Here is a 19,119-nt window from a genome sequence, read left to right as displayed (position 1 = left end):
TTCCAGTCAGTGATTGTACTTGTGTTTTTGTCCTCCGTTTGATTGTAGTAAATAACCTTGCAGGCACATGCCGAGGCCACTCTGTGTTTGGCCTTAAGTCCAGCTTTAGTTTTAGGTCTCTTTTATTCGGACTTCCTGGCAGATGAAAGCAGATTCTCATCTGCAATTTCCAGGAAAAACTTTCAGTGTTACTGCTAAAAATACGCAGGACCATTATGCACATAGTCATGCATGGAAACACAAGCACACACGTTTTCTCTCTCACACACTCACACACACACACACACACACACACACACACACACACACACACCCACACACCTGCACGCACTAAAGGCAATGGTCCTGTCCTAATGTTAGTAATTCAGAAGAAGTTAATCACCTACGACTCTCCTTATAAACGTGGCCATTTATACTCCTCTCTTTCTGGTTCCTTCTGGTCCCTTTCTGTCTCCTGGTCTGATTGTATTCATCTTCTCACTCAGCTTTGCATCCTCTTCAGAAAACTGATGACTGATCTATGTAAAAATTTTGGAAGACTGAGTGCAGTTCAGCCTCCGCAGCTACTCACTGTTTACTTGGTCGTTTTTCCAGAGTGGATGAATATTGGATTATAGGAGTGATTCTTCTGAAAAGCGGTTAGTAATATGTCGACTCAGAACGCATTGTGAGAGAACAAGACATGACACAGATTGTTCACCCTAAAATAGAACTGTATTATCAGTCACAGCTGCATTCAGTAAGTCTTCTGGTGCTAATTTCATACCATGTTAATGACGGACTTTCCTGATTTGCTATTTAATAAATTTTATTAATCCATTTTATAAGGCATTTCTCATTACTACATCTTAATCTGGCAATAGAAGCACGGCATGCTGTTACATATTGTTTCACCACCTGTTAGCTGCTGAACATGTCTCACTCTGAGCATTAGAGAGAAATTTATAGTGATACGCTGTGCTGTGAAAGTGATAAAGAAGCTTGCCTGTGGGTTAAAGGTGCAGTGAAGACTGACGTGCAAGCAAAGGCTTGTGTGTGTGATCTGCGTGAGCATGTAAGCGACAGTCAAAGGAAAATATGTGGTGAACCACCGGTGTGCGTGCAGTGGGACTGCTTTGTGAGCGGTGTGAGTGACCATGAATACGTGTGTGTGAGTGCGTCTGTGAGCCGGAGCATGTGTTTGCATGTATGAGAGAGAGTGCATGACTCTGGCCCACTTCCTTTCATATGAGCCTCATGTGATGTGTGACCCAGTGTGTGCATGTATGTGTGTACGCATGTGCGTGTAGTTTTGCCAGCGCATTTATGATTTTGTGAGAGCACACACACATATGCTTGTGCATGTCGAAGGCCATCTTTCGGTCAAGCACACAGGACACATTCTGTTTCTGCCCAGGTTAGCTTTACTCCTGGTGCTCCTCTGTGGAGACAACAGAAAGAGGAAGAAGAGATATTAAGAATAAACCAAGGAGTGTCTAAGAAAGAACAGTCAACCCAAGTTTATTTGTACAGCCTTTCATCAAAATGAAAGTGTCATTGGGCTTCACAGACTGTAGTAGTCCTCCAGTGAACAAGAAACCCCCCCCCTCCCCTCCAAAAAAACCCTCTAATGGTAAAAATTTAGAAACCTTGAGAAGGATCACAGAGGAGGGAATCACCTTCCTGGCCTAAAGTTGATGATACACAGGGCAACTTTTTGAGCAATGTTGCTGGGCAATCTTGCTAGTGGCAAGTCCGACTATGTTTTGAACGGATAGCGGCGGTGCGGGGCGGGTGGCGGAGTGGTGGGGGAAGGGGATTGCGGTAATAATCTTTACTCATTGTCATTGACTGCAACGTTGCCCTGTACCATTGCTCTAAAAGTTGCTCTGTGTATCATCAGCTTAGTATGTGCCATTGGGCAAATAACAAATTAGGAAAACAATGATGGTCGTGTAATGGAGCACAGATATATGGTTGAGCGTAGAGCTGTTTTTGTTATTGGATTAGTTGATTGACAGAAAATTAATGGTCAAATGTTTTGATAGTCGTTTCATTGCTCAAATAATTTTTCGAGCAAAAATGCCAAACATTCCCTACTGCCAGCTTCGGTGCTTTTATTGTCTTACATGATATTAAATTGAATATCATGGGACACAACAAACAATTTGAAGATGTCAGCTCACAGAAATGAAAATAATTCTTAGCGCTAGCCCTAGTTGAAAGACAAGTTTACAGTAAATTTCCTCTCTTCGGCCCGAAAGTTGCGTTTGGGTTTCCGATCGACAGTATGTGGTAAAGTCAAGACTACTGTAACGTTGCAACTTTGCTCCATACATGCTTCAGCGTGTCTGCCGTGTTTATTAAATTCAGACTGTATGAGATGTGTCTGTTTGTTTGTCATGGCTCGTGCGAGCGCAGAGTACGTTAGTATCAGTTGCAGAATTGGTGTATGTGTCGGAATCGGTGGTGGTGGAGGGTGAAGGCGGGGCAAGGGTGCAGTAATAAATGAAGGAATGTCACTGTGTTATTGCGTGTGCTGTCAGAGAGAGGGGCCCAGCAAGAGGAAATAAAGTAAAAATGGGGGTAAGGAGAGGTGCACTAGGCAGCTGCTCTGCCCCAGGGCTCTCCCCAGGAATGTAACCCAGCACAGGGAACAGCTGCTGGGAAGACGAAGGCCAGAAGGGCAGGGCTGGCACCAGAGGGTACACATACTGTACACTCTCGTGCACACTCCCACATTCATGGATATATACACAGACTTAACTTTGCTTTTTGTCATGTCTGCTTTGGGATTGTTGCAGCCTTCCAGAGTAAACAGAGGCAGAGAATATATGGAAAAAGGAAGATGTGAAATTTTGGTGAAAGAGGAACTAGAAAGCCCTTCTGAAACCAAGTAAACTCGTGTTTATTGAGGAGATTGCGGAGGTAATGCAAGGATTTAAATGTGGCTGTTGTAAACGGATCATTGTTCAGTGCACACACACTCACACAGTAAAAAGGTAGATCCATTGTGGCTCCTTTCAAGAATATTACCTCAAAATGAATGCCTGTACAAGCGCTGTAGAAAGGCCCAAGGCTTAAGCTGTTGAAATCGAATCAGTCACCAAAAATCCCACGCTTGGTCACTGTACTCTCCAAAGGGACTAGTTTATTATCCTGAGTGTGTGGAGATTGAAATACCCACGAAAAAAAAACTCAGCCAAGGGAAACTGTCAGGCTTTAAAGTAGTGACAGTGCTTTAAAAGATTCTTTATCTGGATTTTTTTTTTTAATCGCTCCTCTGTCTCTTTTATCATCCTCTCTCTGTCTCCTCCACAAGAGTGTATCCACGTGCACTGCGTGTGTGTCCCCCGCCTGCACACACACACACACACAGACACACACATGCACACTCCTAGCAGATGATGAAGGATGATGGCTGAGGCAGGGACAGAGCCAGTCTCTGATCTCTCCTGTAACCGCGGCAACAGAGCTCCTATTGATCCTCTGGGAGAAAGGCCAGGCATTAGCTTTTATACACATGCACACGTACAGTAAAAACACACACCTACACACACACACACACACACACACACACGCTGCAAACAATCACATGCACATTATCAGAGATTTAAATATAACTTTTAAACATGAACTTTAGATTGAGTCGGTTTCTTTTCTAAAACAGAGTTTACGTCTTTTAATCCTCCGATTCTGGATGAATCTATTTATTGTCAGAGGAGCAGCTTCCAGCTTTGTCTTTTTTAGCTTGTCAGATGATCTGTTTGTCTTTTGTCACTGGCATTGAGGCAAACCTGTTCACACTGTTGTGTGAGTGCACTGGCCAGAAATATAAAAATAAAATGTCTTCCAGAATGGCAACTTTTTTTAAAGAACTAGTAAATAAAAGTAATAGGTTATAAATCTGTAGCATCAACACCATTCTGCTTTTTTAGAATTGTTTTGATAGTAGTATGAACTGTATGTGTAAGAGTTCATATTGTCTGTACCGAGGGTACACATAAGCTGGTAAAACTTTCATGTGGTCAGCTCCATCAGCTTTGAATGAACAACACAAACTCTGAAATGACAAACACCGGTAACGTTATACAGCTTCAGACATAACACTGTGGCCATTTCAAGGCTGATATGGGCAAGTGGCTTGTTCCCTTTCCTTTATTGTGTTTTATATCTTTTTTTGTGCATGTAATAGTTTTGCAAAGTGAAAAAAGCCCGAAGCCCACCCCAAAGGGAGTTCCCATCTCCCACAGAAAACACTGCTCCTGAACTGAAACCGAAAACAGCCCGATTGTAGTCCAACCTTTACTAACGTAACCTATTTGCGTCACTTTGTAACACATATCTAAATGGTCGTCTAGCAGGCACACCCTCAAAAACACTGGTGGAGAAAAACACCATCCACCCACTGCCTCCTCTCACCACCACCCTCGAACGTTAAATACCCTTCAGGCAGTCAATGGACATAAAGTTCTTACCGTAATGTAGAGACAGTGCACAGTGAAAACGTTACCTATAAAAAAAGATCAGCTTTTTAGAAATTAATAAATCACCACTCTTACTTCAGTCTATGTTGCGAAGCTGGTTCGGGAACTGGCTAGTAGTCCTTCACTAGGTACTGTGCACGCACAACTCCAAACAAAGATCAAATTGAAGTGAGATGCTTCACTCAGTAGGTAAAACCATGTAAACAGATTCTGGTATAAACCCTAAATAAAATAATGAACCTGAAAATGAGCATAATATGACAACCTTTAAAAAACTGTGTTGGCCCATGTTGATGGTTTTGTACTTGTCATTTTTTCAAGTCAAATGTATTAATAATATAATAATATAATATTTGTGTTTCTGATTCCATTAACAGTTGTAATACTTTTTCCTCTTTTCTGGCTTCCAGGTCCGACATCGCTGGTGTGAGCTGGTGGTCAAACATGCGTACACTCAGGCTTACGGAGACGTGGAACACTTTCTGGTTCATGACCAAGTAAATACACACAACTGTTTAACATTTGTCCTGTAAGATGCAATGAAAGGTTGAAACGCTTTAAAAATACTGATTCAACCCGAGAGAAAATAAACTACGATTATGTATGTTTGTTCTAGGCGATGGGTGTGTATCTGTACGGGGAGCTGATGGTCCAGGAGGACCCTGAGCAGCAGGCTCTGGCCAGTCGCTGCCTCTCATTGGTCCAGGAAGAAATGGACCAATCAGCACGCAGAGTGGTGGAGGAGATGGTCCTGTGACACTGGAGGTGAAGTCTCATTCTCAGTTTTCCATTCACTTGAGTGTCGACCATGCTGTGTGTCATGCCATTGTGTGTCCATGGAAATATTCTTACAGTTAAACTGATTCAAAATGGACGTAAACAGAACTTGATTTTTCACTTTCAATTTTCTTCTTTTCCACTTTTATTTCTTTCATCATCATTTCACCTGGGCAGAAATTACATTAACAGGTCTCGTTACAAGCTGATTCAGAAATGTAAAAATATGTTTGTGTGGGTTTATAAAATAGAATCCGCAGCAATCTGCTGAGGGTTTTCAGTTCCTTCGTTTTCACAGTTCAGTTTGAAATGAAATGCCTTTTAATTGGCAGGTGAACTTTGCTTTAACCATCTGTGGAGAAAAGAACCAATAACAAATCAGTACAACGAGGCTCAGATGGGCTCAAGAAATATTACAGCAGAATTTCTCAAATATTCTGTATCATCTTCTCATTTGACATTGAGATACCAGGCTAATTATTGTGATTCTTCCATTTTTTCAGCATTTCTACACAATGAAGACAATATTTCTCCAGCTCATATTTGACCTTTTAGTCTGAAATGGTGACCGTAAAAGAAAGCTTTGTGTTGGATTGATCTTGGTTTCCTCTGCACCAGCGGACAATCCACATTTGAGTCACTTGGCTACCTATTCTTCACATTCCCCTCTGAGTCCATTGAGTGTGTGGGCGCATGTGTGTGTTTGTAGACTCAGAATGGGGCCTTTTCCGTGGTTTCACAGCAGCGCCATCAGGATGTTTTTGTCAGAGAAGGAATTTGGGAATGTGTTCCTCAAACAAACGAGAGAGGGAAGGGAGAAAAAGAGAGAGAACGGGTCAGCGAGCGCTTTCTGAGGGGCTCAGGGCAGTTTCTACTCGATGTGAGGTGATTTTTATACTGTTGACCCTGAAATTCCTTGGGTGTGTGTATGCAAAAGCACAACTATCCACAACTGAGCTTCTCGACAGTTCCCAAACAGTGAGGGGTTTATTGGCGTCACATTAAATGAAGGGAAGAGAGAAATTTACGGTTTAGACAGACAGACAAAAAGGAAAGGGAGGAAGAAAAAGAGCAGAAGGGAGGACTGGAGTGAAGACAGGTCTCTTTGAAGCTGCTGATCTTTTCATAACAGCCCTGCTATTACTGACATTAACCTTTGAATAATGACAGCAGCCAATTAAATGGATCTTGGCTTGACAATTCAACTCTAGTAACACAACTATTCTTCAAAGGAGCTTTTAAACAATACAGTAGTACTATGGATCGGATGCTATAGTATTGGCATTTTGGGGGCAAAGACAATAAACGCACTTTGTTGTTATTTGTTAAGGGTTTGACATTCAAAAATGTATCTCCTGCTAATCGGCTTTATTCGGCCTGTGTGGCTCTGTTCAATATTACTGCAAAGTCAAAAGTGACAACCGACCAATAATCCAAAACTGAAACATATGACATTTATAATGATGCAAAGCAGAGAAAAACAGCAACGCCTATTTTGGCATTTTTGCTTGAAAAATGACTTAATTAACAATTTTAATTATGGCAAGGTTATTGTGAACACTAACTACTTTAACATAGCTGGTTGTGTTTGCTTCACACTCAAAGTTAGAATCAGCTGGTGCAGATTTCTCATGTCCTGCCTTTTCATTCAAAAACATCTTCTAAAATGAGCCAGTTGTGTTATAATCTAGCCAGGCCCCAATTCAGCGAGTATAAGGTCAAACAGGGCGTCTGTGACCTTAGTCAACACAGGCTGCGTCAAGAGGTGCTGCTAAATACTTGTCCCCGTCAACGTGAGTGACTTACAGCACTAAATCCTTTTTTAGGCCGTGACCAAGCCACTACAAGACAGGCTTTTATCTTCACACACACACAAACACACAAACACACACACACACACACACACACACACACACACAGCTTTATGCATTTGCACAGGATGTGAAAGGCTTTCTAGACAAGTGCTTGGCATCTGGCTCAGTCCTGATAAATCTCTCTGACACACACCCTCACACACATACAGCACACACATATGTAGCGCCTATCTGTCTGTGCCCACACATCTTTTGTCATCATCCTTCATTCCCTCACCACACCTCCCCCTTGGAGCCTCACTACAAGTACAGGAGGGATGAAATGAAATGGGGGGAAAAAATGAAGAAAAGAAGCAGTTAGAGATTAATGTTAAACTTTTACTATTGCTTCCCATTGGACTGAACCAAACAAGACACTCTGTAAACATCAATGGATCATGCTGGTCAGCTGAGCTCAGGTCCAGATCTCTCTCCAATTAAAATGATGGATGCACCAACCTCCTCACTGCTTTTTTCTTACTGCACTGTGGGGAAATGGACTCATGTTTTACTGCTCAGTTTGTGTTCCCCCATTGTCTTTTCTTAAGTAGAACAGCCCACCCTATACCCTTTTACACACACACACACACAACACATTTCAGTGGGATTAGGCTGAGGCGGGCAGAGAGGGTTTTAAGTGAAAACAACATGTCTTTCAAGGCACACTCCTTGCTCTGCGCTTTTAAACCTAAAAAGCACAACACTTTAAAGAAGAAGGGTGGTCTCTCCCCCTTTTTCTGTTCCCCTCCCCGCTCACTCCCTCGTTCTTTTCTTCCCCCGGTACATGCCTCTGGAATCCCTCTTGATCCGCTTAATGAGGGGCATATCGCCGGGTTAGCCGAGCGTGGTGAATGGGAGAGGAGGAGAGGGGTAACCAAGGAAATAGTGTGAGAGAGAGGGGGAGCAAGGATCTACAGGTCTAGTCTTTCATGACTGCGCCCTGACGGCCGGCGTGAGGGAGAAGGAGAATGAAAAACAACAAAGAAAAGTTAGATATTCTTTTCATTTCTGGGAGCTGCAGGTTAGTGCTGGACAGGAGCTGGACTTGAGGATGTAGTTGGGAGGAGGAGGGAGGGAGGGAGGAGGGAGAGAGGGAGGACGAAAAATAAGGGGCAGAGAGAAGATCTTGTTCTTTCATGTCTGGGCTGTGAGGGTTCCTGGCGTGCTGATTTGTGATTTATGATAAAATCACATTGCCAGGGATTACCACACAGCCCTGACCCAGCCGGCTGCCATGGCAACCATAGCCCCTCCTATACACGCACACACACACATTACACACTCCCTCTCTCTCATTAGTCCCCAAGAAACTTAAAACTAAAGAAGACATGATTATCTAAGAGTGTGTGTGATTGTGTTTGAGGAGTTGATGATTTGGAAGTGCGGAGAAGGAAAGACAGCCTGATGAGGGAGCCATAGGGTCTTGAGATGTGGGGCGTTTGGGGGGCTGTCGTAAGAGTGTGTGTGTGTGTGTGTGTGTGTGTGTGTGTGTGTGTGTGTGTGTGTGTGTGTGTGTGTGTGTGTGTGTGTGTGTGTGTGTGTGTGTGTGTCTGCCAGACAGGTTTTGTATCCTCTCTCCAGCCAGGCACAGAGCTTAGCTGATTGGTGAACAGTGATTGATTTCCTCTTTGTTCACAGTGGCTAAGTTCTGCACCTGAGGAGAGCATGACCCAGACAAGCGGACAAAAGGGGGCCAATGAACGGGTGTGAAAGAAAGAGAGAAAGGAAATGTTCTTTTTAAGTTTTTACTGTGTGTGTTTGTGCTTTTGTGTAGCAGACTGTTAAAGTTCAATCATCTAATGTGTGTTTATACATTTCAGGCAAAGAACTCCTTCCCCCCTTCTGTCTTCGACTGTTTTCTTGCGCCTCACTTGACTGTCCTGCCTCCCCTTTTGCCTTTCTCTTCTTTCTCATTTCACTCTTCTCCTCCCGCTCTCTTTATCCTGCGTTTTCCTCCAATACGGTCTAACCACAGTCTGAATAACTCTCCTCGTGTCCAGCCTCACTTGCATGTCTGTAAAACTTTCCACTGGGAACCTCTCACTCAGTAGAATTAAAACACACGCCTCCTCACAACTTCAAGAACGCTGTGTAACATTACTAATGAGCGCCGCGCTACTCTCTCATTCTTTTTCTGTTCTTCTTTCTCATCTTTCATCTTCCATCTTCCTTCCTTGCTCTCTACTTTCACCCCTGTGCTTTTTAATAACGTAGCATAAAAGACAATTCTGCAGATGATGCCGGTTTGCACGCTCTGTAGTTCGAGCGAAGGTGAGAGCCAAGTACTTTGGGAGAGAGACTGTACTTCCAGTACTAATGAGGCCTGGGGAGACCCAGACGCTGCTTAATGCTGCTGACAGATATTTCATCAATCCGGGAGCAGTGGCCACCATTATCACCTTCATCGTCACCGTCATCCTTCATCTCCACTATTCTCTCTTACCACAGACACTCGGTGTATCCCAAAGTTATACTAATTCTATACAGTATGTGCTACATACCTATAGTCAAAGTATATTACTTAAACAGTTAGTATACAAAAAAATCAACGTACTTCACAAATGTATACTAAAAGGAAATGACTGAATATGTGCACCAATCAATACTTAATAGTTATGTTTTTGTTTTTACCAGCAACCGCAATTAATTTTAATTTCTTTCTAGCTGCTTGCAGCTCCATTTCCATAGTGCATTGCATTGTGGGAGAATAGTGTCTAATGACAGCACACTCAAAAACAGATGTGTTTAGTATGACCAAAATACATACCAAGCAGGACATATTACAGTTGACATTTCAACTTGTCAGTTCTCGTTTGCTGGACAAACTATGTAACTGCAACACGGTCTTAAAATTACCTCAAACCCAATTTGGCATTTCTGTAATGCAATTTCCTGTTACTTATCGGGCGACATATATACCAATATCCACAATCGCTAATATCATCCAATTATATTGGCCTGGATGATTTATTGGTCTACAGTAGCTCTACCTAGCGCCAGCAGTCGGTAGCTAGCCTGGCTCTGTCCATAGGTAACAAAATCTTGCTACCAGCTTAAATTAATTAACTCACACTCTATATCATCTTTGTTTTATCTTTACAAAAGTGTTAAAACAACGAGTTACAGGAGGGATATGTGCTGGACTATTTCTTGGCCCGAGTGCAGTGACTGTTGTCGTTCTTCTCGTGTAACGCTCAACATGAAAGCATGCAGGGAATGTCAAACTATTCCTTTAACTAAACGTTCAATTTCAGGCAGGGTAACTCGTTAAAATAGCTTAACAGGGCCTGCAGCAAACCAGTTTTCAAAAATTACCCTTTAAGTTCTTAAAGGGCTTCAGGTTTTAGACCTCACATCACTTTGGCAGAGAAAAGTGCCGTCCGTCCCTGGCTGATATGTATTGATTTCTGATCTAATCTCAGCTTGAAGATGCAGAGATCCATAAAGCAGATAGATTCTCACAGAACACTTTCACACTGTGAAGGAAAAGAAGACTCAGGCGTCATAAGATGGAAATCTTGCAGCAATTTTAGAGCTTTCCATCATTTAGGGACGTCAGTTTTACTTTATTAGGACAATTTAGTATTTCTACCGTGGATTTACTGGGCGGCAAGTTTCTATTGTTTTTTCTCAGATAGGAGAAACAAAGGGCTGTGATCCTGCTAAACACCCACTGATAACAAGAAAAGTAGGAATTTTCAACTGGGTTTCACCACCCGCTTTGTTTCTAGCATTACAGAGTGTACAGAGAGAGGGTTCCCAAATCAGTCAAGACAAAAGGAAAAAAAAAACAAAACAAGGACATACTTTTTCAGCAATATGAGGTTTATCATGCAAGTTTCTATTCACTGCCAACACAATTATCAATAAATCTCAGTCTGTCTCACATGTCCCAAGAAAAATATATTTGTCTTGGAACGGTTATAAACAAGCTCTATTTGCATCTTCCTACCAAACAGAAAAAGCTCCTTCTAAATACACTCATCAGGTAACACCCAAGCTGTCAATAACTGCAGCTGGACTACATGCAACGAATAACTCATTTATGGCTTTAAAGTTTAAAATACTGAGCCACAGCAACTTACTGTATAACCTTTGCTATAATACCAGCTAGTTGTAATGCCAAATGCCGATCGCTCCCTAATCAAAACAGTGACAGATGGCTGAAAATGTATTTCAGTACTGGTCAGTCTTTTTTTGGCAATCAGAATGTGAGCCGCGAGGAGGTATTATAGCGCTCTATATTCACGACGACAAAATGGCGACTAAACGAGGACAGATGTGTGAATTAGAAATGAGGGCCATGTGGAGCCTGCCATTTTTAGACCTATATTTAGGGCCTGTTAAAAGAGTAATGACCATCAAAGGCCTGTAAAAAGAGAGGAATTACCATCAGAGCGCGTATCTAAAAGGTGATTTATTACACTCTAATGGGAGGGAAATGGTGCTCTGCACATCAAAAGGACAAAGCAACATTGTATAAAGACACCAAAAATAAACGTTCTCGGCCCACACGACCCACGCCGCCTTCTCTTCATGCGACTAAACTTTGTCTGATTGTCTGTTTTAATGTTTGGTAGGGAGCTGTTTTATTTGACTGTATTTCAAAGTATATGTTGGCAACTTTCTCAATTTTAAGTAATGCATCATGCTCCTCACGGAATGTGGTGGAATGTGTTATTGATGGATTTATAGATTTTTATGATCGGACTCCTGAATAGTCTCATACCCATTTTTTTTTTTTTTTTAACGCCAAGGTATCAATGATTTTGGGTAGCAGTGGTCTTGCTGACGCTGCGGTGGGGAGGTTTCTACAGTGTCAGCCACACCTTTCACCAGCTACTCACATCCAACAATCTCAACAGTTTAAATGAACCTAGTGTGGTTTCTTGTGGGTTTGGCAAAGCGGAACGCTGCCTGACATGCAGCCTGAGTTGGCATTGCTTTTTGCTTCATTACAGACACTGCATCAAAAAAAAACAAGAAGAAGGGAAAGAATGTGTGTTCATAGGCTGCCAGTGCTTCATATGACAGAGAGAACAGAGATCTGGGCTTGGCTTCCTGTGCCTACTGAGCTGATAATCAGTCCTATGGAACCACTGGCTCAGTTCAGCAGGAACAGGAGTCCAGTCCACTCACCATCGAACCAGAACAAACTAGCACTGGTGTCAACAGACACGTCCTTCCCTTTAAAAAGACTGCATACAAGAGCTGCTGTTCTATTACACAATGGAGTAGTGAGGGATTTCCCCCCCAAGATTCAAAGAATCATTACATCCATGGTTGTACCACACCACCTGTGCACTGGTGTCTGATGAATTGCACTATATTTTAAGAAAATACTACTGAATTTTATTAATTTAAGGCATTTCAGAGAACTTTCAAAGTTCAAGGAATATAATTATTTACAAAAACACATCTATTATGATGGTTTTGGAAGATAAAGCTATTGCTGAAACACTTGGTCCATTAATTAATTATGTAATTGCCAGAAAATTTTGATAACTGATAAATCATTGTGAGGAATTGCTGTTTTTGTCTGTTTAATGTGACTGTAAAAGGAATATCTTTGGGTTTTGAACTGCTGAACTCACAAAACAAGCAATTTAAAGATGTCCCTTTAGTTTTCTGGGAAATTATAATGGACACTTTTACTATTTTCTAACATTTTATAGACTAAAAAATTGTTATTGTTGTCACTGTTATTGCAGTCCTACATTTATGTATTCATATATATCAGCAGATTAATGTTTGCAGTAAGATGTTAGAAATAGTGTCAGCATTACATAGTTTGTCCACTAGAGGGAACAGGCAAGTTTATTTTTCAACTCGAGAAATCTTTAGTAACCAAATTTAAGAGAGATCAAAGAACTCGATCTATTGTAATCAGATTTTCATATTCTCAAATACTGGTATCTGCCTCAAAAACCCAGCATTGTCAGGTTGTGGGTTATTTGTCTGGACTGAACACATCATTCTGTGTTTGCCTTCACATCAGGTAGATGCCAACAGTTCACCCAGAGGAGATCTAACAAATGTTCTGTAATGCTCCAATATGTACGTATCTTTCTCTTCCAGGTTGCTGACTACAAGCGGAGATGACAGGAGTCTGGCATGAGGGTCCAGCACTTACCTCCTCTTCCTCTGTACGAGAGGGGACCCTGCAGAATCGCTCACCAGAAGGCAGTGCTCTTATTCTACAGCCAAGGACAACTGGCAAGGTTTAGAGCGCAGCAGTACTGTTCATTCAAGTCTGAAGAAATAGCTTGTGTGTGTGAACCAGTAACGATACAAACTGTTCCTAGTGGGAAAACAATGTTGTTGACAACATTATTGCTGTAGTAAGAGAAGAATTACATCATTTCACCTGTTTTCAGATAGCCGGCTGATGGGAAAAGAGAGATTTCTGCACCTCCATCCATGTTTAAGAGCCCGAGCATGTGTGTGTGTCCGTGTGTGTGTGTGTCCACGTCTGTTTAGTCTAAAGCCATGATCTGCTTCTCAAGCCAGAGTTTAGACTGGAAATAGTCTCAGGCAAATCATGTTTTTCTACATAAAAAATGACTTCACTCTGGTCTGTAACAACACTGGAAAATGTACAACCAGGGCATTTCTACATGTGTAAATTATGGTTTTACAACTGCTGTGTGAAAAAATAATAATGGTTAACATTTTTTTTCTGAGCAATTTTAAGTGTGTTGTCAAAATAAAATCTCTTCTAAAAATAAATGCATGACTTCTCTTTAAGCTTATTCCCTCACTGAGGGAGCAAGACCTGAGCATCAGTCAGTGCCTCATGCGTATTTTACTGATTTTATATGCACTAGGTACAAATATCACAGCCAGATTGTCATTTCATACCTGTAGTACTGAATTAAACATTGGCTGCGTGTTCATTAAAAAAATAGGTTGAGTTAAATCCAAGTATATTTTTTGGTTTCACAAACCCAGTGAAGAAAATTGGATGCTAGATTTCTGTATTAGAAAAGGTTCCTGCTCAGGTTACTAATGTGTGATGCTACAGTGTTCCTACCAGATAGGTGTTGGTTCCATTGGCTGCAATATACTGATCAATAAGAACAACATCTTTCTGCTCTGGTCAAATGATGTGCAAGGGGAGGACAATTTTGCAGAGACTATCAAAATACATATTCAATCATTAAAACAATCAATTTGACCTCATTACGTTTCTTGAATAAGGATTGCAGCGTGGAACTTCAGTAAGTACTCTAATCATTAGCCCACTTTTTAATTTTAAGGGTGGAAAACTATTCCACACACAAATCACAGTATGTAAAGTACATCATGTACCAAATTCTAAACAAAATATCAATGATCCTGAATGAAAAATCACTTTTGCTTAGACTTTAAAAAAATGCAGTACGCGTTAATATTTTTGTACAACTTCAGCAGTAGTCATAAATAATGTAAATGTTAGACCCCAGGGGTCATTTTAAAACTATGGGATCAAACACAAAAAGGACAGATTCAATCTTCATCTTTAAAAATAATGAAGCAACAGAAAATGTAATTTTTTCTATTTCATCATATACTCATACTCATGTTTTTCATAGAACAAATAGCACAAATAGTTATTATACAAAGATAACTGGCTTTTGGTTTTCTTGTCCTGCAAACTTAATGTCTTTCAGTCAGCATCTGTAGCGTGAAGGACTTATATTGTGAGACAATTCGATGAGTGGGAGGACTCCGACATGTTGTACGAGCTGCTGCCTCTTTGCAGTGTGATCTGTCACTGCTCAAGTGTCCTCGTGGGCCTTGTAGTCGTGTTATGTGTGTGCGTATAATTGTAGCCGCTCCACATAATCTGTCCTCCCCGTGCTGTTTTTGACACACTCCTGTCATTGTACCGCAGCATATCTACACAAGAGTGTGTCTATTTGTAATTCTGCAAAAGTGTCCTGAAAATACCCCGAGGGGGGAGGGGTTTACTCAGCAGAGCTTGATGCTGCATGCATATGTGTTAGTGTGTTTTGAAGTGCCTTGATCCTGAGATGAACTCTGTTAGCGTCGCTTGATGAGCAGCTTCCTTCGTTTAGTCTGAGCTCCAGTGAACTGAGAACACACGCTGCTTCATCAGCCAGAGCGGACCCATCCACCACCTGGACCGACACACACACACAAAGACAAGAACATATTGTTTGGAATGTGGCCAAAAGGCTTTACCAGCAAAAGCAAACCTGGTATCTGAAAAGGCATTCTTTCAAAAAGAAAAGGGACTCATTATTTATAATTCTAGATATGTGCTTTAAATTAAACTTCCAGGAATTGAGGTCATGCATGTGAGTTTCATAATATATTTAAATAATTACAGAGCCATTCAACATCCAAATATCAAACTGTGGTGTACATGGGAGATCCCCACGATGACCTCTAAGAATCAAAGTCTGAGTAATACTTGATGCAGAATTCAGTTCTGTCAGAAACAAACTAAGCATAAAACACCTGTTCAAAGTGTGAGTATTGTTATGCATTACAGGTTACATTACAAACATGATATAGACGCTCTACTCTTGTTTTCACTTCCCATTATGTACTACCTCTGATGTACATCACAGATCTAAAACTAAGTGGACCTTATGGAGAGATGTTTTTGTCAAATGCTGTTTTCAAGGTCAAGAATGAACTTGTAGTCTCAAGTATTTCTCAGTTATTTTGTAGTAGAACAAAATGTACAATGAGTCATAATATGCATCACTGTCTAACCATGAATATGGAAAAGATTTTGGAAAGAAGAAAACAGACTGTTTCCCCACCGTCCGTAAAATCTCTGTTGATCCACTCAGCGATTGTTCTGAGAAAACAGCAAGGTTGACTAAGAGGTTGAGGATCAATAATGGAGACAGGGATGGTTGCTGAGGTTGTGGTGACAGGAGAGTGACCAATGACTGCAGACGGTCAACAGGAACCGGACGAGCTAAGACCAAGGAAAGGGAGCGTAGGTGGTCCCATGCTTCTTTGGCACGTACCTGGAAACATCGGGTCACGTGATAAATAAAGTCAACTGACAGGTGTTTATTTGAGTATCTTTCCTGCAAATAAAAAAAATCAATAGATCAGTAATTCACAAATGATGAACAAAGACAACCCCGTTTGAGTTGAACGTAAGGTCGTAATGGCAGCGACGACAGCGAGTCTCCCAGGGTTATGAGAGGAGGCGGACACACAGGAGACAGAGAGACGAAACTCTGGCCAGCTGGCCAGACACTCACTGGGAAATCAATACTACATCACCCTTTTCACCCGGCTCCCCTCCCTCATCTGTATCTCTCTCTTCGCCACTGTCTCATTCTCTCCCTCTCATATAAAGGGTCATCCATAATTTATTCTTTAATGTGTTATTCTTCTTTGTATTTGTTTTATGGCTTCCAACGATGACGCACCTGCCAAAAGCAAATAACAGACCATTCACATTGTTATGTTGTTGAGTTAATGTACTGCACACGCTAAAGACAGACCATCTGAGATTATAGCCACACTACTTCCTTCTACAGTCATATCAAACTAACCTCAGAACTTCAAAACAGTGCTGTTCTTTATAATTTAGCTGCAGTTCAGCATTGTTGCTAATACAAGAGCAGCAACAAATCTTGGTGAGATAAGGAAAATTTACGCTTTAGGCTAAATGCTAATGCCAGCATGCTAACACACTCAAAATGACAATGCTAACATGTTGATTTTTAGCAGGTATAATGTTTACCATGTAAACCATCTTAGTTAGAATTGGGTAACATTTGGTGATTAGTGCTAGCACAAATAACAGCTGGGGCTGATGGTAATGTCAGATTTTGTATTTGTACAACTCCGGGGATGACGAAGGTCATTAGGGTTTATCATGTGGGTCCCACACATTTCATGGCAATTCATCTAGTAGTCGTTAATGATATATATAGAGATATTTCAGTTTGCACCAAAGTGATGGACTGACACAATGCCATCCCTAGCTAAATGAAAATAATTTCTCTTTCCAGAGAAAACCTTACCAGCTGCAGTGCTCTGTGGTGCCCCCTGTTGGTGGGGTGGTGGTAGAAGGTCAGTAGCCAAAGTAGGGGTCCGCAGTCCTCAGGCCCTGCTGTCACCAGCAGCTGGACAGCCACCTGCATCCAGTGGCCACACTGGACCAGCAGGAACCAGGCCTCGAACACTCTGTGGAGCCCCCTACAGAACATGAGGAGAAACAATGCTACAGGAGGGAGCTGCTGCAACACTTTGTTCCATTGAGCATCATGGGACAAATTACACTTTTTGTCAAAGCGGTTATCTTTTTTCCCCAATTTTCAATTTCCAAGCTCATAATGGTCAGTTACAAAAAAACATTACACAAGTGTTGATATAAGTCTATAAGGCTAGTAGTGCTATAAACATCTTTAAAGATCTATAAATGAAGATTATGTGGGTGGTCCAATTAAAGTCCCTAAATAGCGGGCACTTAACCCATCCCAGCCTCAGTTTTCCAAGGTATGTGTGTGAATATGTATAAATTTGTCCTTTGCCAATACATGCCCCAAACTGCTGTTGTAAAACAGCAATTGCAATTGCTTAATTGTCTGCCCTAGAATTTACAATAATAATTAAAATAATTAAAAATAAAACTATAATTTAAATAAACAAACTGACATGACTACTGCTTTTTCTTTTATCACCAAGATTTTCATAAAACAATTTGGTTTCCGGTGTGCCACACAAACCCTCTAATAATGGGCTGTCTGGGGTCATTTACATCATAATAGTTTTATTAATGAGGAACAATTCTGAGTGGCTGTCAGTAATATTAGTCCCGCCCCTACTGGCAGGAACAATCAATGATCAAAGAGAGACAAAGACAGACATTGAATCTCATTTGTTCCCAGTGGTGACATGACACTGAGGGCCTGCTGGGATTGGCTCTTTCAACTGGTGATAATTCATCACATAACAATGTTTATGTTTTCATATCCCTTAAATAACATCTTAATCTACAAAATCCACATTAAATCAAGACAGGTTCAACGCAGCCTGCCAGAAAAGAATAAGGAATGGCACAACACAGTGGGATAGCAAACGGAAATATGTGACTAGAGCTTAGATGACTAGTCAAGGTAACAACTGGTAAGTTTTTCAAGTTTTTCAAGTGAAAATGCCAAATGTGTCCTGGTCATTTGTCTGTGCATTCCATTTCCCTGTGCTGAAATTAAAAACTGAAAATAAAGGGCAAAACAGATTCTGGTTATACGCACTCCAGGTCTCTCCTTGTTTTCTCTTTGGTTGAGCGCATTGTTCGTCTGGTTCCAGCTTTGCAAATGTAAAGATTTTCTATTTCCAAATAAACAGAATATCTTTGGACTTTTGGTCGTAAAAATCAAATCATGTCCCCTTGGGCTCTGGAAAACTGTTTCAAAAAATAAAAAATGTATTGACTATTTACAGACAATTCATAAGCAGATTAATCAATAATGAAAATAACTGCTCGTCGTAGCCGTAAAAGAATAAAGGGAGACAGAGAGGAGAGAACGTGCGATGTATGCAAGATTGCAAGATAGTCTAAGGCACTGTGCTCTGAGAGCTGCACCAGAGTGAAACACAGACACACAGCTGCAACAACGAGACTCTGACTTGAAGTTAAAAGAGTCATAAGGATCACTCTCTCAAATTTCCCTAATACCATCATTAGAGCTCTCTTCCTCATCTCCCCTCTTTCCCCTTGGCTCTCAAATACGAACAGCAGCATCCCCTCTGTAGGGCCCAGGCAGCTGCATCTTCGCTCAGAGCAACACAACACACTACTTTCCCACCGCTGGCTCCCAACCATGTTTTGGGAATTCTGCATGGAGCTCCAGAATGGAGCGGTGGTGGGGATAATGGGCCCCGTTAAAAACCGCAGCTGGAGGGTGTCAAAGTCAGCCGTCTCCATCCCTAGGACATCTACTGCCTTCTGCTTTTTATCTGCATCCCCATTTTTCTCTAAATCCACCCAACCAAGGCTACTCACTCCCTTTATTTCTCTAATTCATGCTAATATGGTA

At 41.4% G+C, this 19,119-nt stretch overlaps 2 protein-coding genes across 10 annotated transcripts in view; one reads left to right on the top strand and one right to left on the bottom strand.

The window, feature by feature from the left end:
• The window catches only part of LOC123959956 (aminopeptidase O (putative)), a 146,101-nt gene extending 132,282 nt beyond the window's left edge, over window positions 1–13,819 (top strand). For all 7 annotated transcript variants that reach the window (XM_046034333.1, XM_046034336.1, XM_046034338.1 and 4 more), the window contains 3 exons: window positions 4,877–4,963; window positions 5,083–5,231; window positions 13,175–13,819. In XM_046034333.1, coding sequence (XP_045890289.1) covers window positions 4,877–4,963; window positions 5,083–5,223 — 228 coding nt within the window. In that variant the 3' untranslated portion in view covers window positions 5,224–5,231; window positions 13,175–13,819. The remainder of the gene's footprint in view (window positions 1–4,876; window positions 4,964–5,082; window positions 5,232–13,174) is intronic.
• A 510-nt stretch (window positions 13,820–14,329) lies between these two features.
• The window catches only part of fancc (FA complementation group C), a 54,885-nt gene continuing 50,095 nt past the window's right edge, over window positions 14,330–19,119 (bottom strand). For 2 of the 3 annotated variants that reach the window (XM_046034342.1, XM_046034343.1), the window contains exons 14-15: window positions 15,874–16,149; window positions 14,330–15,219 (exon numbers count right to left, since the gene is read on the bottom strand). In XM_046034342.1, the coding sequence (XP_045890298.1) occupies window positions 15,046–15,219; window positions 15,874–16,149 (450 nt within the window). In that variant the 3' untranslated portion in view covers window positions 14,330–15,045. The remainder of the gene's footprint in view (window positions 15,220–15,873; window positions 16,150–19,119) is intronic. The other variant, XM_046034344.1, reaches the window with a different exon arrangement.

The sequence above is a fragment of the Micropterus dolomieu genome, linkage group LG21 (assembly GCF_021292245.1).
Source record: "Micropterus dolomieu isolate WLL.071019.BEF.003 ecotype Adirondacks linkage group LG21, ASM2129224v1, whole genome shotgun sequence".
In the NCBI taxonomy this organism is placed as follows: Eukaryota; Metazoa; Chordata; class Actinopteri; order Centrarchiformes; family Centrarchidae; genus Micropterus; species Micropterus dolomieu.
Note: the sequence above shows the minus strand (reverse complement) of the source record. Positions and strands in the feature narration are given on the sequence as shown.